At 40.4% G+C, this 27212-nt stretch overlaps 1 protein-coding gene across 1 annotated transcript; it reads right to left on the reverse strand.

Annotated features, from left to right (window-relative positions):
• Window positions 1-1625: 1625 nt before the first annotated feature.
• On the reverse strand, window positions 1626-27212 carry LOC148148268 (uncharacterized). Its single transcript, XM_087993224.1, has 6 exons — window positions 27046-27212; window positions 25134-25244; window positions 17205-17261; window positions 5786-5911; window positions 2443-2511; window positions 1626-1945 (listed from the first exon to the last, which is right to left on the reverse strand). The coding sequence occupies exons 1-6, from the start codon at window positions 27199-27201 to the stop codon at window positions 1826-1828; spliced, it is 639 nt and encodes a 212-aa protein (XP_087849350.1). The 5' UTR covers window positions 27202-27212; the 3' UTR covers window positions 1626-1825.

A 27212-nucleotide genomic window follows, 5' to 3' on the forward strand; every position in this document is an offset into this window, starting at 1 on the left:
GCATTTGGCATGATCCATATGGATTTTAGCAAAGCATTTGACAAACTCCCATATGGTAAAACAGTCAAAGTTAATAGCTTATATAACCCAAGGGAAAGTCAGATCCAAAACAGCTCACTGGGAAGAAGTAAAGTGTTATGTACAAGTACATTTGTAACTAACCATTTGTTTCCAGGAGAAAGCTGCAAGGGCAGGATAGCATCCTTGTATTTGGTGTATATATAATTGATTTAGACTTAAATGCAGGGGACATGATTAATAACCATTTAATTGGTAAAGTGATTGGTTGTGAGGAAGATATGCAGGAAGAAATCAATGGACAGACCAAGGGACTAGTAGAGTGGCAAATGAAATTTAACCAGGGAAGTGCAGGCAATGACATGGTAAAAATGGAATGGGAGAAGAAGGCACAATGAATAGAAAACTACTGAGAAGCATTGAGAAACTGAGAAACCTTGGGGGTGTATTTCTATGGATCTCTGAAGGCAAGATTAAATAAGATAGTTACAAAAGCACACATAATACTTTCCCTTAATTACAAAACAGGGATCCATTCTATGGTGTGAAGTACTGGTCGTCATACTATAGAAAGAAGATGATTACATCAGAGAGGTTACAAATAAGATTTGTGAGGATGCTAGCAGGAATGGAATTGATTAGCTACAAGGGAAGATTGAATAACTAAGGGCTGTTTTTTTCAGTTCACAGGAGAATGAGGGGAAGTTTAATTACAATGTATGTAATTATAAAGGCCCTCAGTTATGTAGATAGGAAGGACTAGTTTCAGATATCTCACAGGCCAATAACTAGAATGCTTAAATTGAAAGTAATTAGCAGAGGAATTGAAGGGAGTTGAGGAACAGATTAAATTGGGATTATGCTGATTTAGCTATTTTCCATCTAGCACACACAAGATGCAATAAATCCATGCAATAAATTTCCTATATTTCTATATTATTATATTCAACTGTGGGATTGATGCTCATTTATGGTATCTCGAACTCTTGTGACATTTTCTCATTTATGTTCATGTGCATAATATCCCATGGATGACACACATATCTGAAAATCAAACAGAACAGAACAGAGCTCTGCAATGTAACTGAACCATTGCCAGTCATCCAATGTAACTGGATGTAAAATTAAGACAGACTGCATTAATGGTATATGATATAGGCTGGGGCTACTTTCCATTGAGAGTCGGAGGCTGAGGGATGACCTTATATAAGTTTATAAAATTGTCAGAGGCATGGATGAGGTGAATAGCCAAGGTCTTTTTCCTGGGTAGAGGAGTCCAAAACTGGAGGGCATAGATTTAACGTGAGAGGGGAAAGATATAAAAGGGACCTAAGGAGCAATGTTTTCATGCAGCAGGTAGTGAGAGTATAGAATGAGCAGCCAGAGGAGTGGTGGATCTTGGTACAATTACAACGTTAAAAAGATATCTGGATGGTTACATGAATTGGGATTGTTTAGACGGACATGGACCAAATGGTGGAAAATGGGACTCCATTAATTTAGGATATGTGGCCAGCATGGATAAATTTGACTGAAGGGTCTGTTTCCGTACTGTATATCTCTATGACTCTATGACTCTGTGTCATCTCCTGAAGTAAGACTTAAACCAGCATCTTGCCCTCTCCCTGCTTTGCAAATAGCACCTCACCCTTCCACCCCACCACCAACATGTCTTCTGCTCAGTCAGTGGAACAGAAAAGCCCCATGTCATTATTTCAAAGAAAAGCATGGGAAATGCCCCTAAAGAACTCTAGCCTATGAGTGATCGTGAAAAACAATTTATAAATGTGAGTCTTTCTTTTCTTTTTTAAATATTCTTTTGCGAACGAAGTGATCTCCAATTTCTTAAAGCACTCATGGTGGTATAGGTTGGTTCTCGGATCAGACTTTCATATGTTTGTCCTGGACCAGAAACATCCTCTTTAAGCTGAAAAACAATATTACAAATGTCAGAAGACAATACTTGTACATTTTACTGTACTTATTGGAACAGTAAGTCACATCAGTATTGGCAGAGTATAATTCTGCCTAAATGCAGAAATCTGTGGAAAAGACCTTCCCAAAGACTCCTCACAACTGAGGAATACATCCATATTTAGAAGAGATCTCAATTGAAAATCAGTGCCTGAAATCAGAGACCATGACCCATGGTATTTTTTTGGTGTCGATTGTGTGAGTGGAGGGATGGAATTCTGATTCCCCATATGCTGTGGATCCAGCTGGAGAAAGGGGTTGCAACCTGGAGTCGGTCCAATTATGGAGGGGGAGGCAGATTCTATACCTGGTCCAAGGTGGATCTTTGGGTGAAGAAGCGGTTGGGAGAGTGAAACTGGTGGTTGCAGGGTAGCAGATGAGCTAAGAGGGCTGGCAGGAAGCAGTCTTGTTTCTCGCTGACTCAAAACCAATGCTAAATAAGGCACTTACCTTTTCTCTTACTCTGTTCTCATCTCGCCCAAGTTGCCAGGTTTCCTGAGGTCCAGACTCAAGATAAACCTGTAAGACAAAAATGTGAGGCTCCATGCCTCAATATAATATTCAAATAGACAACCCACTTCCCTGAAGATAATTGGCTGCCTGCCCTTTTCATCCACCTCTGTTAATCTGGCCAAGCTGGGGCCGTTTGATATTTTAGTATTTTGTTGCTCTTCATTGGACTCCGAACAATGCATTTTCGAGATAATTGTTACCCTCAATGATTCAACTTTATTTATTGAAACAACTGATCCTTGCTGAGACATGGAATCATAATTCACCATTAAAGAGAATTCAAAAGCACAGATTTGGGCACGGATAGGGCATTATACATGGACCTACATAAATAACAAGCAAAGTAGCTCATTGAAGTAATGCAATCATTGTGCAAAAGGTAGGGACACAGTAGGGATTCAAAGTTTGAATCCTTGCTGTTGTCAGAAGCAACAAATATATGTAGGTTTTTTATTAACAACAAAATGGCTTTTCAATTTAAAATAACACAACAAAATGGCTGCAAATTATGATTTGACTTTGTGAACCTGTACTGCTGCTTTGCTAAATTAGCTGAAATAGAAGATAAGGCAAACAATGGAGTTTTCATAAAATGAATTATGAATCTTTAATTGACCATTTGAACTAACCTTGAACTCCTAGCATAAGATGATAATTTACATAAAACAAGAACCCTTCCCCAGGAAATATCATTGGATTTGCCTGTTGTCAACCATGTCACCATATTACAGTTGATTGATCTTTTCTTGTAATTAAGGCTGTACTGTCTCTCAAAAAACAGATAAAAAATGCTTATTGTTCAATTGTAATTGTGCAATTTCGTCACGGAGCACAGAAGCTTTAAGCTATGTGTTGCTGGACAGAATTGCATCAGGCTGCCTTACTTTATTAAACTGATAACCTTGTTTTATACAGACGGCATTCCGTTGATTTTTTTTTTACCAATCTCGAAGCCGAAGGGTCCCGTTTGGGATCCAGATCTTCAATAGAAGCAGAAGGACGCCATTCAACCCATTGTTCTTGTTCTACCATTCTGACATCTTACCGATCTGTACTTTAATTCCATTTGCTCACCTTTGCCCCATGTACCCTTATCAACAAAACGCTATCAGTCTTGAACATTTCATTTAGACCAGGATCCACAGGCTGCTCTGGGAGCACATTTGAAATTTACACGGATTACCCTTTGTATGGCAAACATATTTCCTGATTTCTGCCATTATCTTCTCTTCTGGTGTTTCAAAATAATTTATCTCCATTTAACCTGTTGATTCTTTTTAATTATTTAAACACCTCAAACAACTAAGCCAGTTAACAATTATATCACTTTTAAGCTTATGGAAATAGCTTATGCAGCCTGTCCTTTAACTCTTAAAGCTCTGGAATAATTGTGTGAATCTACTCTGTACCATCTCCAAGGCCAATAGATCTCTCATAAACCCTCAAGTTCTACATTATTAAAGGTGAGAAAGTTGTGCTGGAAAAATACAGCAAGTCAGGCAGCATCCGAGGAGCAGGAGAATCAACATTTCAGGCATAAGCCCTTCATCAGGAATCCAAACCTTCAGTAGAAAGAATTTGAATTCCACCCAGTTACTATGGTGGGATTTAAGTCCATGTTCCCAGAGCATTGGCCTGGTCCTCTGGATTGCTTGCTGGCAACATCATTATCACCACCCTAACATGGATTTAACATAGATTAAAACTTCCTCTCCACTGTCCCATTTGGAAATCCTTTGTGAAGTACAGCATGGTCGAATAGACCTTATGCCCGAAGCGTCGATTCTCCTGCTCCTCGGATGCTGCTTGACCTCTGTGTTTTTCCAGCATCACACTCTCAACTCTGATACTCCAGCATTTGCAGTCCTCACTTTCTCCTTCTACATGATTAGGGCATATTTTCTTCACTTTTGAATTTGGCTCTCTTGAGAAAAAGATGAACCTCTTTTTTTTTGTTTTTGATTACATATTCTGTCCTCAGTGTCTTACATTGGAGTATTTTTCATATCAGTGCACTATCCTTGAGCCATGTAGGTAATTTGAAACCTAAATACCTTTGCTCATCCACAGCTCCTGGTCTGTCACCAGTGAGAAATTATTCTGATTCATTTTTCTCACATGAAAAAGGGACAACACCAAATTTTCCTTGTTTGAATGCCACCTGCCATACCTTGCCTCTTGCCTCTTTCAGTTTTTTTTTGTCTCCATCTCTTTACATCTTCCTGTTCCCCTCAATATGTAGCCCCTAAACAAAAGTGGTGTCTGCAAAATTAGACCTTGTTAGACATTAATAGTCAGTCTTTGAGACATCGCAAGGTGGATCATTGGTTGAAATGTTGTATTACCAGAAGAAGGTAGCTTATTCTGAAACTGGTGATCATCACTTACTGGAGCATGTAACAGAATCATTTCTTATCGTTAAACCTACTCTGTAAATGAACTGGGATTGTTTGAAGGTACATTGAACTATGTATAGCTATGCTTTACCTGATCTATAAGACTGTCAAGGCCAAATATGTGGAGGAAGCTATAGTTTATCTACCCATGCTGTATCTCACATAGGATTTCCCAATGGGACAATGGAGAAGAAGTTTTATTCAATGTTAGAGTGGTGATGATGATATTGTCAGCAAGCAATCCAGAGGACCAGGCTAATGCTCTGGGAACATGGATTTAAATCCCACCATGGTAACTTTTTACTAAAGATCTGGAGTTGAAAGCTAGTTTCATCAAAGATGACCACAAAATTATCTTCAACTGTCATTTAAAAACCCATCTGGTTTACTAACATGCTTTAGGAAAAGAAATCTGCCATCCTTACCTAGGCTTGCTATTTTGTGTTTTGAGACTCACAGCAATGTAATTGATCCTTAACTGCCCTATGAAATGGCCCTAGCCAGCCACTCAGTTCATGGTCAATGAGGAATAAACAACAAATGCTGATCTCATCAGCACCACTCATATCTCATGAAAGAATAAAACTATATGTGAAAATTTCATGAGCAGGCTTTGTGCGCTGCATTTTAGACTTTAACCCTGCCTTTATTGTTGATGATTTGATGGGGCAGGCTAGAAGACAGTGTTTTCTATTTGACCTGGACGACTCACCTATTGAGTCTATGAAGAGATGGAGAGGGAATTTACTTTATATTCCACTTATTCTGTTTTCTATATTGGGAGAGAAGATACAGTTGTCTCGCCGCCCAACACTGACAGTCTTTGCCTTGCAATCACAGAATTATTGCAAAATCAATTCATGAATGAGTCTGTTGTTACCTACTTCATTTTGACTTGGTCCAGAACAGTTCCATATTGCTTTCCATCCAATGGTTGCAACTGTACTTGCTATTGACAGCTGCATCAGTGAAAAAATGAGGAGAATAATTCTCAAGGTGAAGTGAGATTCCTGCGAATAAATGGCAAAAACTTGTAAAGAAATAGAAGATGGAAATAAAAGCTGGCCCAGTTGAATATCCCATTATAAAAGTTCATGAAATGTAACTTTTCATAAGTGCTATTTTTGAATTCATGTGCCACTGGACATCGGAGTGCATCTGGGAAAATTAACAAACAGTGAATTTCACAACTAATCTTGGAGGAACCTGTTTGGGCAAAGTTCACAACACAGAATCAGATATGTTAATTGTTGTTTAAGTCTGTCCAAGAGAAAGGCTGCATTAGTGAGTACAGTGGGTTCTTTCTTGATTATATGTTTTTGGGGATAAGTCTCTTAATTAAACTTAAAATATAAGCCAAAGCTATTAATTTAACTTTGTGCAGTGTTTTGTCGAGGAATAAGACAGTGTTATTTTCTGGATCTGTAGATTGTGAAGGAGCAAAAATGGCCTTTGCAATGATGTGTAATTCTTGTCAGATGTCGGAGTTTAAAGAGAGTTTAAGGATTACTGCTAATTCTATCTACCATAAATGTTGTTGGATGCGAATCTTATCAGATCAAGTGGATCGGTTGGAGAAACAAATAGAAGCGATGAGGAATTTGCAACAGCAACTGTATGTGATGGATGGCAGTTATAGGAAGTGGGGAAAGTCTCAGATGCAGTCACATAGATGGGTTAACTCCAGGAAGGGTAAGAGAGATAGGCACCTAGGGCAGGAGCCTTCTGTGGATATACCCATTTCAAACAGGTATGCTGTTTTGGAAAATGTAGGGGGTGATGGATTCTCAGGGGAACGTAGCATGAACAGTCAAGTTTCTGGTATTGAGACTGGCTCTAATGCAACAAGGGGTACATCGGCTTCCAAGAGATCAATTGTGTTAGGAGATTCTGTAGTCCGAGGTACAGACAGACGTTTCTGTGGCCAGCAGAGAAAAAGCAGAGTAGTGTGTTGTTTCCCTGGTGCCAGGATCAAGGATGTCTCAGAGAGGGTGCAGAATGTTCTCACGGGGGAGAGGGGCCAGCAAGAAGTCATTGTCCACATTGGAACCAACGATATAGGAAGGGAAAAGGTTGAGATTCTGAAGGGAGATTACAGAGAGTTAGGCAGAAATTTAAAAAGGAGGTACTCGAGGGTAATCCCACTGCTACGAGCTAGTGAGGGCAGGAATAGGAGGATAGAGCAGATGAATGTATGGCTGAGGAGCTGGTGTATGGGAGAAGGATTCACATTTTTGGATCATTGGAATCTCTTTTGGGGTAGAAGTGACCTCTACAAGAAGGACCAATTGCACCTAAATTGGAAGGGGATGAATATACTGGCAGGGAGATTTGCTACAATTGCTTGGGAGGATTTAAACTAGTAAGGTGGTGGGGGTGAGACCCAGGAGATAGTGAAGAAAGAGATCAATCTGAGACTAGTACAGTTGAGAACAGAAGTGAGTCAAACAGTCAGGGCAGGCAGGGACATGGTAGGACTAATAAATTAAACTGCATTTATTTCAATGCAAGGGGCCTAACAGGGAAAGCAGATGAACTCAGGGCATAGTTAGGAACATGGGACTCGGATATCATAGCAATTACAGAAACCTGGCTCAGGGATGGGCAGGACTGGCAGCTTAATGTTCCAGGATACAAGTGCTACAGGAAGGATAGAAAGGAAGGCAAGAGCGGAGGGGGAGTGGCATTTTTGATAAGGGATAGCATTACAGCTGTGCTGAGGGAGGATATTCGCAGAAATACATCCAGGGAAGTTACTTGGGTGGAACTGAGAATTATGAAAGGGATCATCACCTTATTGGGATTGTATTATAGACCCCCTAATAGTCAGAGGGAAATTAAGAAACAAACATGTAAGGAGATCTCAGCTATCTGTAAGAATAATAGGGTAGTTATGGTAGGGGATTTTAACTTTCCAAACATAGACTGGGATTGCCATAGTGTTAAAGGTTTAGATGGAGAGGAATTTCTTAAGTGCATACAAGACAATTTTCTGATTCAGTATGTGGATGTATCTACGAGAGAAGGTGCAAAACTTAACCTACTCTTGGGAAATAAGGCAGGGCAGGTTACTGAGGTGTCAGTGGGGGAGCACTTTGGGGCCAGCGACCATAATTCTATTCATTTTAAAATAGTGATGGAAAAGGATAGACCAGATCTAAAAGTTGAAGTTCTAAATTGGAGAAAGGCCAATTTTGACGGTATTAGGCAAGAACTTTTGAAAGCTGATTGGAGGCAGATGTTTGCAGGTAAAGGGATAGCTAAAAAATGTGAAGACTTCAGAAAAGAGATAACAAGAATCCAGAGAAAGTATATTCCTGTCAGGGTGAAAGGGAAGGCTGGTAGGTATAGGGAATGCTGGGTGACTAAAGAAATTGAGGGTTTGGTTAAGAAAAAGAAGGAAGCATATGTCAGGTGTAGACAGGATAGATCGAGAGAATCCTTAGAAGTGTATAAAGGAAGTAGGAGTATACTGAAGAGGGAAATCAGGAGGGCAAAAAGGGGTCATGAGATAGCTTTGGCATATAGAATTAAGGAGAATCCAAAGGGTTTTTACAAATATATTAAGGACAAAAGGGTAACTAGGGAGAGAATAGGGCCCCTCAAAGATCAACAATGCGGCCTTTGTGTGGAGCCACAGAAAATGGGGGAGATACTAAATGAATATTTTGCATCAGTATTTACTGTGGAAAAGGATATGGAAGATATAGACTGTAGGGAAATAGATGGTGACATCTTGAAAAATGTCTAGATTACACAGGAGGAAGTGCTGGATATCTTGAAACGGTTAAAGATGGATAAATCCCCAGGACCTGATCAGGTGTACCTGAGAACTCTGTGGGAAGCTAGAGATTGCTGGGCCTCTTGCTGAGATATTTGTATCATCGATAGTCACAGGTGAGGTGCCGGAAGATGGGAGTTTGGCAAACGTGGTGCGACTGTTTAAGAAGGACGTTAAAGACAAGTAACTACAGACCGGTGAGCCTGACCTCAGTGGTGGGCAAATTGTTGGAGGGAATCCTGAGGGACAGGATGTACATGTATTTGGAAAGGCAAGGACTGATTTGGGATAGTCAACATGGCTTTGCGTGTGGGACATCATGTCTCACAAACTTGATTAATGTTTTGAAGAAGTAACAAAGAAGATTGATGAGGGCAGAGCAGTAGATATGATCTATATGGACTTGAGTAAGGCGTTCAACAATGTTCCCCATGGGAGACTGATTAACAAGGTTAGATCTCATGGAATATAGGGAGAACTAGCCATTTGGATGCAGAACTGGCTCAAAGGTAGAAGACAGAGGGTGGTGGTGGAGGGTTGTTTTTCAGACTGGAGGCCTGAGGCCAGTGGAGTACCACAAGGATCGTTGCTGGGTCCTCTACTTTTTGTTATTTACATAAATGATTTGGATGCGAGCATAAGAGGTACAGCTAGTAAGTTTGCAGATGACACCAAAATTGGAGGTGTAGTTGACAGCAAAGAGGGTTATCTCAGATTACAACAGGATCTTGATCAGATGGGCCAATGGGCTGAGAAGTGGCAGATGGAGTTTAATTCAGATAAATGTAAGGTTCTGCGTTTTGGGAAAGCAAGTCTTAGCAGGATTTATACACTTAATGGTAAGGTCCTAGAGAGTGTTGCTGAGCAAAGAGATCTTGGAGTGCAGGTTCATAGCTCCTTGAAAGTGGAGTCGCAGGTAGATAGGATACTAAAGAAGGCGTTTGGTATGCTTTCCTTTATTGGTCAGAGTATTGAGTACAGGAGTTGGGAGGTCATGATGCGGCTGTACAGGACATTGGTTAGGCCACTGTTGGTCCTAAGGGGCAACTTTTTCACGCAGAGGTTGGTTTGTGTATGGAATGAGCTGCCAGAGGAAGTGGTGGAGGCTGGTACAATTGCAACATTTGAGAGGCATTTGGATGGATATATGAATAGGCAGGGTTTGGAGGGATATGGGCCGGGTGCTAGCAGGTGGGACTAGGTTGGGTTGGGATATTTGGTCGGCATGGACGCATTGGACCAAAGGGTCTGTTTCCATGCTGTACATCTCAATGACTCTATAACAGAACTTCCTTTTTATGCATTAGAAGGAAGAGACCTACCGCACACAAGAAGGTACTTGTAAATTGTTTTCTTAACAACTCAATGGCTTGATAGGACATTTCAAAGAGCAACCATATCACATTTGGCAAACATGTCTCCTTACCCTCAGGATATCAGTGAACAGGTAGGTGTTTACAATGTCCTAATAGTTTCACAGTCATCATTAGAGTCATAGAGTCATAGAGATATATAGCATGGAAACAGACCCTTTGGTCCAACCCGTCCATGCCGACCACATATCCCAACCCAATCTAGTCCCACCTGCCAACCACCTGGCCCATATCCCTCCAAACACTTCCTATTCATATAACCAACCAAATGCCTCTTAAATGTTGCAATTGTACCAGTCTCCACCACATCCTCTGGCAGCTCATTCCATACACGTACCACCCTTTGTGTGAAAATGTTGCCCCTTAGGTCTCTTTTATATCTTTCCCCTCTCACCCTAAACCAATGCCCTCTAGTTCAGGACTCCCCCACCCCAGGGAAAAGACTTTGTCTATTTATCCTATCCAAGCCCCTCATAATTTTGTAAACCTTTATAAGGTCACCCCTCAGTCTCTGATGATCCAGGGAAAACAGTCCCAGCCTGTTCAGCCTTTCCTCACAGCTCAAATCCTCCAACCCTGGCAACATCATTGTAACTCTTTTCTGAGCTCTTTCAAGTTTCACAACATCTTTCCGATAGGAAGGAGACCAGAATTGCATGCAATATTCCAACAGTGGCCTAACCAATGTCCTGTACAGCCACAACATGACCTCCCAACTCTTAACTCAATACTCTGACCAATAAAAGAAAGCATACCAAACGCCTTCTTCACTATCCTATCTACCTGTGACTCCAATTTCAAGGGGCTATGAACCTGCACTCCAAGGTCGCTTTGTTCAGCAACACTCTCTAGGACCTTACCATTAAGTGTATAAGTCCTGCTAAGATTTGCTTTCCCAAAATGCAGCACCTCACATTTATCTGAATTAAATTCCATCTGCCACTTCTCAGCCCATTGGCCCATCTGATCAAGATCCTGTTGTAACCTGAGGTAACCTTCTTCACTGTCCACTACATCTCCAATTTTGGTGTCATCTGCAAACTTACTAACTGTACCTCTTGGGCTCACATCCAAATCATTTACGTAAATGAAAAAAAGTAGAGGGCCCAGCACCAATCCTTATGGCACTTCACTGGTCACAGGCTTCCAATCTGAAAAACAACCCTCCACCATCACCCTCTGTCTTCTACCTTTGAGCCAGTTCTGTATCCAAATGTCTAGCTCTCCCTTTATTCTGTGAGATCTAACTTTGCTGTCCAGTCTCCCATGGGGAATCTTGTCGAACGCCTTACTGAAGTCCATATAGATCACATCTACTGCTCTGCCATCATCAATCATCTTTGTTATTTCTTCAAAAAACTCAATCAAGTTTGTGAGACATGATTTCCCACGCACAAAGACATTAGTGGAGCTTCTTTTTTCAATTCTAGATTGTACTAAATGAATTGAATTAAATGAAATTATTTTAAATCCACGACATTAAATTCAGTCCTGGCTGTTGATTTCCTCTAAAAACCACACAGTCATCTTCCTCCAGTTGCAACTAAATTGGTGGCAACAAGTTAAGACTCATCAGGCTTTCTCCGACTCAAAGTCATTCGGATAAATTTTCAATTTGCTGTCATGATGTAAAACTATAAGAATCTAGATGTAATTCTATAAGAAAGATCTCAAAATTGACCCACTCAATTTTTGTTAAAATTGTATCCATTGTTTCAATGGAAGTCCAGGCAGATGAGTCAAAATGGAGAGGAAGCAACATAGTGTAATATCTATGGTCTAGTAATCCAGGGCCCCAGGCTAATATTCTGAGGACATGGGTCAGAATCACTTCGTAACTGGTGGAAATTGAACTCATTAAAAATTGTAAACTAAAAAATAAACGGTCTAATGGCAGCCACATGTCCAGACCCTCCGAATTCAAAAAGACCATAACAGAATGTAACTGTTAGCTGGACTATGTAGCCTGGAAATTCAGGTCCAGATTTGTAGAGCTTGGGGGCATTTTTCAAGCAATCAAGTGAATTTAAAGGACTTTGCTCTCCTTGTGCCTACCTACAACTATTGTCTAAGTATTATTGTGTTTCAGAGAAATTATGGTTTGTACTTACAGAAAGGGCAAGATATTCAGGGCTGCAAGACTTTTCATTCTTAGAAACCAGGAAGGGCACCCACCGCCGCAGATCAATGGAAAACAACAGAGAGACAGCGAGAGCTACTCCAGCACTCAATAGATTCACAATTGTAGACATCCTGAGCTATTAATAAAATTAAAAGAGCAAGCTTATTATTATATGGGAAACCATTTCTGGTGTAAGTCTGTTTATATCATAGATGCATAGACTCATAGAGATGTACAGCACAGAAGGAGGCCATTCGACCCATGATAAATCAACAAAGATCTGACTACACTAACGCCATTTTCCAGCTTTTAGCCTATAGCTTTGGAAGCTATAGCAATGCAATTGTTGAAATACTACTTAAATATTATGAGTTTTTGATTCAATGACAATAATTCGAGAACATAATCTGGAATGCACTGACTGAGAGGGTAAAACCTCTTCATCGTTAAAAATGCTTGGCTGAGCACTTGAAACATTGTAACATTCAAGGCTATGAGCCGAGTTCAGGAAAGTGGGACTAGCAGAGATAGTAGTATGTTTTGGCGGAACAGACTTGATGGGCCAAATGGCCTCTCCAGTACTATGTGACTCTATGATTCTGTGAACCATTCATTCAAAAAATGAGTTCTAGGCTCCCACCATCCTCTAAATGAAAATGTTTCTCTATAACTCTCCTTTTAACCTTCTATCTCTTATCTGAAATCTATGCCCTTCAGTTATTTATCCCTCTACTATATTGGAGAATGTTACCTTCCTATCCACTCTGTCGAAGCCCTTCATAATCTTATGTGGAATTCTCTGCCAAAAAAGTGATTGAGGCCAAAACATTGAATGCTTTTATAAAGAAGATAATTATAGTTATTTGGGTTAAAGGAGTGAACAGATAGGGTATGAAAGGGGGAATAGGGTACTGAGTTGTTGATCAAATGCTAATCCTGTTCAGTCAGGTGTAATTGAGCTTTTATGTAGGACATTAATTCATAATTGTTGATGAGAAACTTTGCTGTTCCTAAAAACTAACTTTGCAAGTGTGGCATGTCATTTCATCAGTAAAATAAATGAAAATGTCTTGATTTTTAAAGTAACAAAGTTTTTGCCTTTTTTGTTTAAAAGTTTGTTTACAAAATTTCAGCTTCTCCCTTAATCCCATGTGTATGTCCCAGTCTTTATTTTACTTTATGCACAACGGAATAAATACAAATACAAATGAAATAAAAACGCTATGTTTTCTTTTACGTCTTCTTTGCTGTCTGTGGATGTTTTTTAAGTTGATAGGCTGAACAATCTGCTAGTGCATTGACATGCAAGAACTCTATGTGCAACAACTCACTTAATCATTCAGATTCATCTATTTCAAAATCAACACCTGTCATGTCTTCATCACTGATTTCAAAATGCAGGTCAATATGTATTGGTAGGGCCAATCTTTTGTATGACTCAACCACACCTGAATCTGTTATATTCTCCAGCATCCAAAGATTAAAACTGGAAATGAAGCTATTGAGGTCATGTCACTGGACTAGACAGCCAAAAGCCAACGTAATGTTCTAGGAACCCGGGTTCAAATCCCATCATAGCAGATGGTGAAGGTTTGAATTCAATAAAATAATTTGGAATTGAAAGCCAGTCCCAAGACAGCTATTGTGAAAAAACATCTTTTCAACACTTATCTATTAGGAAGGAAATTGGTTGTCCTTATCTTGCATGTCTATGTGACTCCAGACTCTCAACAGTGTAGTTCACTCTTAATTATCCTCTAAAATTGCCTAACAAAGAATATAGTACAACAGCAGTTAGGATTTGGAGGTGCCGGTGTTGGACTGGGGTGTACAAAGTTAAAAATCACACAACACCAGGTTATAGGCCAACAAGTTTATTTGGAAGCACCACCTGCTGAAAGAGCAGCACTCTGAAGGTTTCTAAATAAATCTGTTGGACTATAACCTGGTGTTGTGTGATTTTTTAACTAAGGGGAATTGGGGAAGAGTAACAAATTACTCAGTGCGTAGCACTCAGGCTTTCTCCAGAAACTGAGCTCATAATTGCTTCCCAAATTATGATGCAGTGCCAGAGAATAGCTGTGCTTCTGAGACTTTTCTTCATTCGTGAGGCAACAGGTCAGTGATCCTCTTTGTTGTATCCAGTCTGCAACTCACACTGAACAACTGAAAATAGATGCAGTATCATTATTGACCAAGATTGCTGTGAAGTGGAAACGTGTAGCACATAGCTAGGATGAAGTACCAAAACCTGTATTTGATTATTGTATATGTTTGTTATTGCAGTCAGTCCAAGATATAACTTTATTACTTTAAAATAATTGAGTACACAGGATAACACAGACACAATGATTCTGATTTTGAGTAAGCTACAATGGTGAAATTGCAACATCCGTAAATAAATATAGCAAATAGCAAGAATCTCATGATTTCCAGCTAATGAGAAGTCGTTCTGACCAAAATATCCAAGGCTGTTTTTTTAAGCCATTAACAACATCCTGTTAATTTGCAAATACTTAATGAGCAACAGACATCAGAACAAAACTTCAAAAAGGCTGTTAAAGAGTAGTAGATTTTACAACTCTCTCCAAATTTAATTCATAAGACTTATTATATGTTCAAATGGGTTTAGAAAAATTTATCTGATGCTTAATTATTGTAATGCATGTGCATTCTTGTACAATTTATCAAACTTTATAAATGTTCAGAGTATTTTGTATTTTATATGGATTTATATAACTTTTAAGTAAATAAATATATTTATATAAACATGTAATGATTTACTAAAATTATTACAACCAAAATATTCTAATTTTGACTTTTGTTGCAATGATATTTTGACATGACCGTTACTGAAGCAGCTCAGTTCTGTCAGACTGTGGTCATGGTTTCTAGTTACTGCATCACATGACCACACTACAGAGCACCGAGGGTCACTCTGCAAGCTAAACATCCCTGCCCTGGTGATTCAACATTCACTCTGACGATCACATTAGGTAAGTTCACAGTTTAATTTGGAGGTCAGTGGTGAGGACTGCAAAACCTGAACTTTAACATTTAAGACATCTTGCAGCACAATGATAGCCCCTGAGTCGGAAGCTCAAGGGTTGAATTTCACTTGTTGGCCAAGAAAAGTGCATTCAAAACCTGGGATACTAGAGTACCAACGTAGTATGCCTTTCAGCATACCCCAATGGTAGGCAGTAAGAGTGAGACAGATTCCTTGTTCGCCATGTGATGGAAAGAAATTGCAATGTCTGCCATCACTATCCAAAACTCCAGGCTACAATATTTCTGTAAAAGTGTGTGATGCTGCAACGACTTGGACTCTTTGGGGTCTGGTTGTTTCAGTTGTTGAGATAGCAGTGTGAATCAGACTGGTGCCAATAATGCAGGACTTCATCCCCATTCCAACTGGGATGGATTTGAAACATGCACAGAGTTTGATCTGCCTTCAGGCAGAGAAGAATATTTTCCATCTTATGCATTGTCAGTAATTTCAGCCTTAGTCCAGCAAGGGCCCCTCTATTAGAGAGACCTGTTTGGGAATGAACCTCTCCATGAGCAAGGAGACAGAGCTTCCAAGAACAATGATAATCCTTCACCCAATTTAAGAGAAAATTGGAAACTTAACAGTTTTAAAAATGAACATAAGGCAAGAAACATGATTGTGGGAGTGCAGAATGAGCTGTAAAGAGTTTAAAGGGAAAAGGGATGGTTTTAACTCTGAAGTGATGGACAATAAAAGTGATGGACAGCTGCAATTAGAAATAGATCAAGGGAATAAATAAGGTGAAATTTGTGTTGTGCAAAATACACACAGTAAATCAGTAGCCATTTCATGGGCACAGATACTGAAGTGAATACAAAACGAACTGAAAGAATCTCATGAAAACAAAAAGTGCTGGAGATGACAGCAGGTCAGGCAGTATCCATGGAGAGAGAGGAAGCTAATGTTTCAAGTTTAGATGATGGTTCATCAGAGCCAAATGAAGTATGGAAGGGGCAAGATTTATGCAATGGTTTGGTAGAGGGGAAGGATGTTGATAGTTCAGATTAGGTCATCGGATTGTGAGAATGGCAGAACTGTGTGTCAAACTGCCAGAATGGAAAGAACAGACAGTCCCACTGGGGTTGGGGGAGGGGAGAGAAGACATAGGGACACAGAATGTAACAAGAAAGAATCTCATCTTCATTTCAAGCACATATTGATTTCATCTCAAATGAAGGTAGGAATGACTAAGCCAGTGAATAATGGAGTAGCGGAGTAAGCAGGTCTGACATCGAAACAGGAATATCTGGCAAAGCAGAAAAGGATCCATCAGCCCCATTATCGTACTGTTTCAGCAAAGAGCATTTATACCAAGTTCCCAGCCTAGCTGCACTCCACCAATTTCCCAACACCCATCAAGAAATATCAATACACACATTCCTATGCCAGCAGAATCTCTTGCTGGGAAGAAAAATTACATTTCTATCAGGTGAGGGCACTGAGAAGTGTCAAATTAATAGATAGGACCATGCTAGGCACTAACAGTGGGTCTGAAAATGTGTTGCTGGAAAAGCGCAGCAGGTCAGGCAGCATCCAAGGAGCAGGAGAATCGACGTTTCGGACATGAGCCCTTCTTCAGGAACCTGCTCCTTGGATGCTGCCTGACCTGCTGCGCTTTTCCAGCAACACATTTTCAGCTCTGATCTCCAGTATCTGCAGTCCTCACTTTCTCCTACTAACAGTGGGTCAAGTGGTAATGCCATTACATCTGAATCAGAAAGGTGTAGGTTCAAATCTGCAAAGTTTTGATCCCACATCCAGTCTCCCTGGGAAATCTATTGGGATTGTTTAACATGCTTGCTTCACAACCTATACCATTTATATTCTCCTTTGATGTCTGAGAAAAGTAACATTGAACAAGGTGTAATATTGACAACACAGTGACCCATCTGGTGAATTGGAGTTAAAATTTCACACATCATTCCCACTCAAGACATCCAGTGTTTGAGAACCTATCACGCAGACATTAACTTACAATAGCTTTCCTCGGTTTCCTTTCTGAAATAATTGCTGTGATTCCTGAAATGATAAACTGGAGAAGGATACCAGTAATTAATTGTGATATTAGAATAGAACCATACAATCATTAAAACTGCATTGTAACATGTGCATTTTGTTTTTCTGAAGGTTTATTCATGGCAATGCTATACGTGCAGGACCTTTGTTGAAGTAAGACTCCCTACAAAACAGATCTGACATCTCCCTGCTCCCAAGGTAAAAACAATGACTGCAGATGCTGGAAACCAGATTCTGGATCAGTGGTGCTGGAAGAGCACAGCAATTCAGGCAGCATCCGAGGACAGGCAAAATCGATGTTTCGGGCAAAAGCCCTTCATCAGGAATCATGAAGGGCTTTTGCCCGAAACGTCGATTTTGCCTGTCCTTGGATGCTGCCTGAATTGCTGTGCTCTTCCAGCACCACTGATCCAAAATCTCCCTGCTCCCGTTCGCTGAAATCCATCAGTAAGGAAACAGCAGCAGAAATTTATAAAATAACCATGCAATCAAACAGTCAGTGGGGAAGGAAGATTACTGTCACACGTGGATGAAAATTCTGTGAGGACATATAGTGTAGGGTGCACAAAGGGGAACTGATAGATTTAGTTTATTGGTATTTTCAAAAGGCATTTAATCAGGTGCCACATAAAATATTAATGCACAAGATAAGAGTACAGGCTTTTGATACTATATTAGTAAGCATGATTGATTAACTAATAAAAAGCAGAAAGTTGAGACAAAGCAATCATTGCATTGTGGTAAATAACTACTAGAGGACTATCACAGGGAATTGTGCTGTAGTGTCAAATATTTACCATCAATATTATCGACTTGAATGAGGAGACTGATTGAATGCATTCTAACCAGATTTGCTAATTGTACAAAACTGGAGAGCAAGTTATGAAGAGGATAGAAAGGGATGTTTTGAATGGAATCAATGTGGGTCCCACCTATAGTGGATAGTGGACAGGAATCTCATGTCACCTCTTTTAGGAAAGGTTTGCCAAATTATGTACCGCTCAGGTCCAAGACAGTGGTGAGCCTTCTCCAGGATCAAAGACCTTGGAAATACAAGTTCAATCCTTCAAGAACTACCAGTTACTCAGAGGTTGGATGCCTTGTTTAGCAGCAGAATCATTCAACAGACAGTGTTCGTTGCCAGTACAGTACCCACTCAAGGCCTACTAACGTGTTTTTGATTCCAATACAAAGGTGAGTGATGACAGTATAGGGTCACAGAATAAAGGTGGAAGGGGAGTGGGAGTTAAGGGGATTCAACAGCAAAGGCAGGGGTAGCTCCTTTCTTTTCAATGTTAATTCTCAGGTCAGGCACAAACTGCTTCTTAATGAGAAACCTCATCCTTATAGCCTGCAAACAGCACCATATGGATTTGCCTGCCACTGTCCTCACATGGCAAGCCCCCTGCTTGGTTATACTGCTGGGTTAACAACTTTGGTGGGGAGACAAGATCCTTAAGTGGGCATGAAGAAATTTCCTGCCACAGACGTGGGGTAGAGGCAGTGTTCCTGCTTGGATCCTCCTATCTGGTTTAATGCCCCTACCACCAAACCTGCCAATGGAGGTGACATCAAAATGGTATAAATAGTCTACAAATGTGAGTTACGTGAGTGGGCAAAAGATAGAACATAGAACATTTCAGCGCAGTACAGGCCCTTCGGCCCTCGATGATGCGCCGACCTGTCATACCAATCTGAAGCCCATCTAACCTACACTATTCCATGTACGTCCATATGCTTATCCAATGACAACTTAAATGAACTTAAAGTTGGCGAATCTACAACCGTTGCAGGCAAAGCATTCCATACCCTTACTACTTTCTGAGTAAAAAAACTGCCTCTGACATCTGTCCTATATCTATCACCCCTCAATTTAAAACTATGCCCCCTCATGCTCACAATCACCATACTTGTCCACCCTATCTAATCCTCTGATCATCTTATATGTCTCTATTAAGTCACCTCTCAACCTTCTTCTCTCCAACGAAAACAGCCTCAAGTCCCTCAGCCTTTCCTTGTAAGACATTCCCTCCATACCAGGCAATATCCTCGTAAATCTCCTCTGCACCCTTTCCAAAGCTTCCACATCCTTCTTATAATGTGGTGACCAGAATTGTACACAATACTCCAAGTGCGGCCGCACCAGAGTTTTGTACAGCTGTAGCATAACGTCATGGTTCTGGAACTCAATCCCTCTATTAATAAAGGCCAAAACACTGTATGCCTTCTTAACAATCCTGTCAACCTGGGTGGCAACTTTCAAGGATCCATGTACCTGGACACCGAGATCTCTGCTCATCTGCACTTCCAAGAATCCTACCATTAGCCCAGTACTTTGCATTCCGATTACTCCATCCAAAGTGTATCACCTCACACTTGTCAACATTAAACTCCATTTGCCACCTCTCAGCCCAGCTCTGCATCCTATCTATGTCTCTCTGCAACCTACTACATCCTTTGTCACTATCCACAACTCCACCGACCTTAGTGTCATCCCCAAATTTACTAACCCACCCTTCTAAGCCCTCATCCAGGTCATTTATAAAAATGACGAACAGCAGTGGACCCAACACTGACCCTTGCGATACGCCGCTAGTAACTGGACACCAAGATGAATATGTTCCATCAACTACAACCCTCTGTTTTCTTTCAGCAAGCCAATTACTGATCCAAACTGCTATGTCTCCCACAATCCCTTTCCTTTGCATTTTGTATAATAGCCTACTGTGGGGTACCTTATCAAACGCCTTGCTGAAATCCATATACACCACATCAGCCGGTTTACTCTCATCTACCTGTTTGGTCACTTTGTAAAAAAGCTCAATAAGGTTTGTGAGGCACAACCTACCCTTCACAAAACCGTGCTGACTATCCCTAATCAAATTATTCTTTTCTAGATGATTATAAATCCTATCTCTTATAACCTTTTCCAACACTTTACTAACAATTGAAGTAAGGCTCACTGGTCTACAATTACTAGGGTTGTCTCTACTCCCCTTCTTGAACAGGGGAGCCATCTTTGCTATCCTCCAGTCTTCTGGCACTATTCCTGTAGACAATGACGATTTAAAGAACAATGCCAAAGGCTTGGCAATCTCCTCCCTGGCTTCCCAGAGGATCCTAGATTAAATCCCACCTGGCTCAGGGGACTTATCTATTTTCACACTCTGCAGGATTTCTAATAGCTCTTCCTTGTGAACCTCAATCCCACCTTGTCTAGTGGCCTTTATCTCAGTATTCTCCTTGACAACATATTCATTTTCTAGAGTGAATACTGTCAAAAAATATTCATTTAGTGCTTCCCCTATCTCCTCTGACCACACACAATTTCCCACTACTATCCTTGATTGGCCCTAATCTTACTCTCGTCATTCTTTTATTCCTTAAATACCTATAGAAAGCCTTAGGGTTTACCCTGATCCTATCCGCCAACAACATCTCATGTCTCCTCCTGGCTCTTCTGAGCTCTTGTGAGCAAGATGGAAAATAATGAGAGAAAATGCTAGGAAAATGCCAGTTAAATGGAGACGGTCAGGAAGGGCTTTTGCCTGAAATGTCGATTTTCCTGCTCCTGGGATGCTGCCTGACCTGCTGTGTTTTTCCAGCACCACTCTAATCTTGACTCTGATCTCCAGCATCTACAGTCCTCACTTTCGTCTAAGAGACAATATGGTCTACCTCTGTTTCTATTCCCTTTGTAATGACTCTGAAGACTCATTCATTGGAAATATGTTGACTGTTATGGTGCAACTATAGTTGCCCACTTCGGTTGGGCACATTCCTGAAGAACTCATTACGTGAATTTCTGCCTCAACTGCACAGCACAGCCACTCATCAACTTCACCATTCTTCACTGATTCCCATCAGCAATTAGTCAGCACATCTATCTCTATGGCACCCTAACTTGCCGCTCTCTTCGAAAGCAGCCCAATGTTATTAGGACTGGTTTATTCTTGACAGTGAAGCAATTTTCCGTCTCTATCTCTAAAAGTTTTGGAACTTATCGATTGAAAAAGTTGAAAGAAAATGGTCGAAAAGAAATTGTTTTTCGAAAGGAAAACAGTTCTGAGTGCAAAATGGTGGATGGGAGAGAATCATGGCTGTAAGAGCTGCACCTTTTTTTTGAGGTTTTCTCGGTGCTGAAGCTGATTTCTTTGATTTGTTGGTACAGTAACAGCTGCTTTTGTGCTGTTGAAAATATTTTAAAAATCTAAAACAACGGTACTTCAAACAGGAGGAAAGAGAGAGAACAGGATTTTCAAGAGAGAACACATGGGCGATCAGACAATGGCTCTAGAGGTCATCAAAAGACCAAGCAGCGAACTTTTACATTTGACTGACTGTGAACATACATGCACGCAGAGGATGGTGCATGTATGGAATGAGCTGCCAGAAAAAGTGGCGGAGGTTGGTACAATTATAACATTTAAAAGACGTCTGAATAGCTACATGAATAGGAACATTTTAGAGGGATATGGGTCAAATACTAGCAAATGGACTAGATTATTTTATGATTGGGAGGTGTTGGACTGGGGTGTGCAAAGTTAAAAATCATACAACACCAGATTATAGTCTAACAGGTTTAATTGGAAGCACTAGCTTTCGGAGTGGTGATCCTTCATCACGCACCTGAGGAAGGAGCAGCGCTCCGAAAGCTAGTGCTTCCAAATAAACCCGTTGGGATATAACCTGGTGTTGTGTGATTTTTTTATCTAGATTGATTTAGAATATTTAGTTGATATGGATGAGGTGGGCCGAAGGGTTTTTTTCTATGCTCTACGACTCTATGACTCACAAATGCTGAAAACCTGAAATCAAAACAGCAAATGGTGGAAATACTCAATGTAGTGTTCAATGTTTTGATTGATCTATTTGATTGTCTTGGCCTACTCCCTGACCCATTGCTCAAACCTATTTGCGGAGTGAGAGAGCTAGTGAAATAAAGGAGCTTTCAGGAAAAAACTTGAGATTCTGAGCTGAAACCATTTGTGTTGGAAAATCCTATGAGTGTTAAGGTATTCTTAAGTGCTGTAAATAAATCTATTGTAGATTTGCAACCAATGTTATCTCTGTGTTGTTCTGTGAAAATCCAACATTCCAGATATACAGCAATCCAGTGAGTACTTAACACTTAGCAGCACAATTCTTTTTAATTTTCCTATTAGCTACATGGGCTTTTGAGACTTCTAGAACTGAAGTCAATGCTACACTCAGAACTTTGGAGTGGCTGTGCGTGTGGGTGGCCATGCAACCTCGACGGAATGTTGCTTAACTGTTCTGGCAATATTTGTGGAGAAAGAAGAGTTAACATTTCAATCCTGCCATGAAATCTTTCATCTTGAAATATCCCTATAATTTGTCCCTCCTCAGAGTCAGAGAACTAAAATTAATTCCTGGAGATTCCAAGCAATGATGGAGCTTGGAAACAGAAACAACTCACAGGAAACAGTTTTAACATGCAATGTATCATCAAAAGCATAATGTCTTACCATCAAGAGAATCTGCTGAACAGTAATTACAGTTGGGGAAGATTGCCTCTGATCACTGCACCTCCGCATTCTGACAAAAATATTCCAACAGTTTGTGGCTTCTACTGCAGCATAAAAACCCATTCATAATTGACCAAAAGCAGTGGCCCCCTCTACATGGTCACACTCTTGAGACCACTTCTCAGAATGTGTGGCAGATGGAGTTTAATTCAGACAAATGCGAGGTGCTGCATTTTGGGAAAGCAAATCTTAGCAGGACTTATACACTTAATGGTAAGGTCCTAAGAAGTGTGGCTGAACAATGAGACCTTGGAGTGCAGGTTCATAGCTCCTTGAAAGTGGAGCTGCAGATAGACAGGATAGTGAAGAAGGCATTTGGTATGCTTTCTGTTATTAAGTACAGGAGTTGGGAGGTCATGTTGCATCTGTATATTGGTTAGGCCACTTTTGGAATATTGTGTGCAATTCTGGTCTCCTTCCTATCGGAAAGATGTTGTGAAACTTGAAAGGGTTCAGAAAAGATTTACAAAGATGTTGCCAGGGTTGGAAGATTTGAGCTATAGGGAGAGGCTGAATAGGCTGGGGCTGTTTTCCCTGGAGGCTGAGGGGTGACCTTATAGAGGTTAACAAAATTATGAGGGGCATGGATAGGGTAAATAGGCAAAGTCTTTTCCCTGGGGTCGGGAGTCCAGAACTAGAGGGCATAAGTTTAGGGTGAGAGGGGAAAGATATAAAAGAGATCTAAGGGGCAACTTTTTCACGTAGAGGGGTGGTACATGATGGAATGAGTTGCCAGGAGAAGTGGTGGAGGCTGGTACAGTTGCAACATTTAAGAGGCATTTGGATGGGTATATGAATAGGAAGGGTTTGGAGGGATATGGGCCGGGTGCTGACAGGTGGGACTAGATTGGGTTGGGATATCTGGTCGGCATGGACAGGTTGGACCGAAGGGTCTGTCTCCATGCTGTACTTCTCCATGACTCTATGTTCTACTTCAGCAGGCCCAGTATGACTGGATCTGTGCCTTAATTTGAACAGGTAAAGAAAGTGAAGCTGGCAACCATTTGTGTATATGGCTGCCCCAGTGGAATTCTTTACACCTGTAGGGAGGGCCAGGTAGACCTCATTGACTATAAAATTCTTGATTGAGGTTGTTAACCTGGACCAATCAGGGAGCTGTGGCTGGCAGACAAATGGGTGGTTTGCTGGGTTGCCAGGGGTGTCTGTGATATATGCACTGTTTTATTGTTCGGTTTATCAGACTGTCTGTATGTGGTTGTGTTTACTGTTTTCTTTTTGATATAATAAGGTGGGATTTGAAGTTCAGCCTCTTTCCCTGTGTACTGATTGTACAGTGGGGTTTGGGGGTTTGTCCCTTTCCCCTGTAAATTGCGGTTTCTTGTAAAATGCTGTTCATTGATAACCGTTTGTTTGTAATTTGTACTGGTTAATAAAATAAAAAATAATAAATAAACAGGAGGATCAGATTCTGGCCTCATTCTAGAAATTGGTTCTGAGTTGGCTGGTCAGAACACATGTACTGTGCACATGTAAATAAAGGGTGACTTAGTGATGAGCTACCACCCTCTATGCAGTTACTTCACACCCCTATATCCATCCAGTTCCAAGGAAGAAAAGTTACACAAATGAAAAGGGAAACTTGTATTTATGTAGCACCATCTCATGACGACCAGTTGTTCCAAATTGCTCTAGTACCAATAAAGGATTTTATGAAGCATAGTCAAAGCTGTGATGTGGGAATTGTGGCAGTTAATTTGTGCTGAGCGAAGCAGAAACATGATAATAACCAGAGAATCAGTGTTATTATGATGTTGGTTGAGCAATAAATATTGGACAGGAAACCAGCTAGAACTGCCCTCCTCTTCAAAATCGTGCTTATGGTCTCTTACACCTACCTAAACAGGCTGGTAAGGTCTCACCTGAAGGATAGCCTTGCCTTGACTTTTTGTGTAAGAGTCTAGGAATGGAACCTGAGAGCAGCAGAGGCAGGGCCGTTGAATATTTTAAGGCTGACTTACATAAACCTCTTGTCAATCAGGGGCCAAAGGAAAATGGAGCAGTAGATAATAAAGTGGAATTGACCCCAAAGTCAGATTGGCTTTATCTTAACAAATGCTAGAGCAGTCTCAAGGATCCAAATAGCCTACTCCTACTCTTAATTCTTAAGGCTGTATTTGATCCTCCAGTTTCAGAGACACAAGTGCATTAGCAACTGATTCACAATGAAGTCATAAATATATACTTCAAACAATGGGGTGTTGATATGAAGCTTAGACAAATGCTGGTCAAACCAAGAGCACCATCATGGGAAAGGTTCCCCTGAAGTGAGAAGTAGACCCTTTGCTCAGTTTTCTCTGTTTTGTGTTGCTGACACTCACCAATGTTCCAGCCCACCAGGGTGTTCCTGTATTCGCTGTGAAGGATCCTGGACTCAGTTTTAATGGAACCCCAAATGCTATAAAAATCAATCCCAACATAATCTGGGCTACCTGCAAGAGTGAAGGACAGAGATTACATGAGAATAAAAACAACTAGTTTGGAAGATTCTGCCATTATAGTGGTCAGGAAGGGAGGAGAGAGTGAAAGCAAGATGTACTGAGAGAGTGTAAAACATTTAACAATGCTGTCATTTAGGAATAGAGGAAATTTACACAGACATGGTAACGATTTTGCTAGATACAATTAGCATGGCTGGATACAGAAAATCAAAGCATAAAATATTCACCAAGTTAAAGCAATGTACAGTGGTGTAAAATGAATGCTATTGGATCAGCCCCTATTTTATGCAGGACCTGGTCATTAGTTACATTGACTGCCATCACATGGGATGAATTTCTTTGCCAAGACTTGTAGCAGCAGAATTATACTGCATAGAAAGAGGCTATTTGGCCTGTAAAATGTTGTTTTAGAACAGGAAATGACATCACCACAAACCCCAGGAACCCCAACCAGGAGAAAGATATAAATAGAAAGCAGGAGACAACAGCTTCGCTTCACTTGGAGGTCGCCACTGATTATGTTACCTAGCCAGGTAATGAAACGTCTGGATATCAAACCTACAGCTCAGCGAGCAAATCTATACCCTAAATATTGTTTTAGGTTATCTTTATTAACTCACTCACCAGCTTGCTTTATTCATTAGTACCAGATTCCTATTAATTCATCCATAACCCTTTACAGGTACTAACCTATTATTTACTATATAACACGGTTTCATTCATTCATTCATAAAACCACACTTCTGTAGTATATTTCACTTTTGCAAGATAGACTAAAATTAAAGCAATATTTCCAAACTCATTCACCTTAAATCCTTGTTTCGGGCAAAAGCAAAAAGGAAGGGCTTTTGCCCGAAACGTCAATTTTCCTGCTCCTCAGATGCTGCCTGACCCTTCTGTACTTTTCCAGCACTCTAACCTAAACTCTGGTTTCCAGCATCTGCAGTCCTCACTTTTGCCCACCTTAAATCCTTATCAGACCTATTTCTATATTGAAAGCTACCTCTGAATAGGTGTCAATATTATAAATAATACCACCCAATCAACTTTCCACATAACATTATAATATTAATCAGCCTTTACCAAACATCTCCTGGACCTGAATAGATTACAGAACATCAAACAGTACTAATTCCCCAATTAGTATGCATTTGCTAAATACCTTTTAACTGGGCCATTATCTCTTGAAGAAACTAACTGACAAAACAACGCTTCCCACGAATTTGCAGGAATGATGAAGCTCATATCGGCAAATCGTAAATAAATCTACAACCCAGCTGCGGTAATCAGTTTAATATCCTTTATTCTTTTATTAAGTACAGGTACAATTTCTAACCCAATGAGAGTATATAGGCCTAGTATTTTTACTAACATTTACTAACTAAAAAGACAAAAGGACGAACACCCTTTAATTATGCAAGCCGACCGGACGGACAAGCTGCACCCTATCAGAAATAGCAGCCAGCAATTAGTGCATGTTTTAACCCATCTCCTGTCTCCCAAGTCAGAAACCCCTCAAACCTTTGTGTACTATGGATAAAAAAAACTAATATCATAGTAATGGGGTTTTAATAGATAAGAACTGTATTTTGGGATTCTTGCTGCTTCGAACTTGTGCTACTGCAATAAAAAAGGCTATTTTTGCCAGTCACCAATTCCAGTTGTTATTTGAGCATGATCCCACAGGCCCATCATGCTAGTGCTCGCTCTCTGAAAGAGCTATCCAATAAATCACATGCTCCCAATCATTTCCCTTCAGCCTGGTCCAATAATAGAATTTCATAAATCTTACACCGAGAGCTATTCGTTGTCCTTTCGAAAAGATTAGTTTGGTTGGTTCCCTGTTTTTCGATGCTTCCATTCTTACAGGAAGATCCTGAGCACTCAGTTTGGGATCTTCAGGATTAGGTAGAGGTTTTCCATTACTACTTCTTAAAGTATCCATCATCTGCTGTAGGA

Source organism: Chiloscyllium plagiosum, unplaced genomic scaffold (genome assembly GCF_037043375.1).
Source record: "Chiloscyllium plagiosum isolate Xiang-an unplaced genomic scaffold, Cpla_swu_hap1 HiC_scaffold_13, whole genome shotgun sequence".
Lineage (NCBI taxonomy): Eukaryota > Metazoa > Chordata > Chondrichthyes > Orectolobiformes > Hemiscylliidae > Chiloscyllium > Chiloscyllium plagiosum.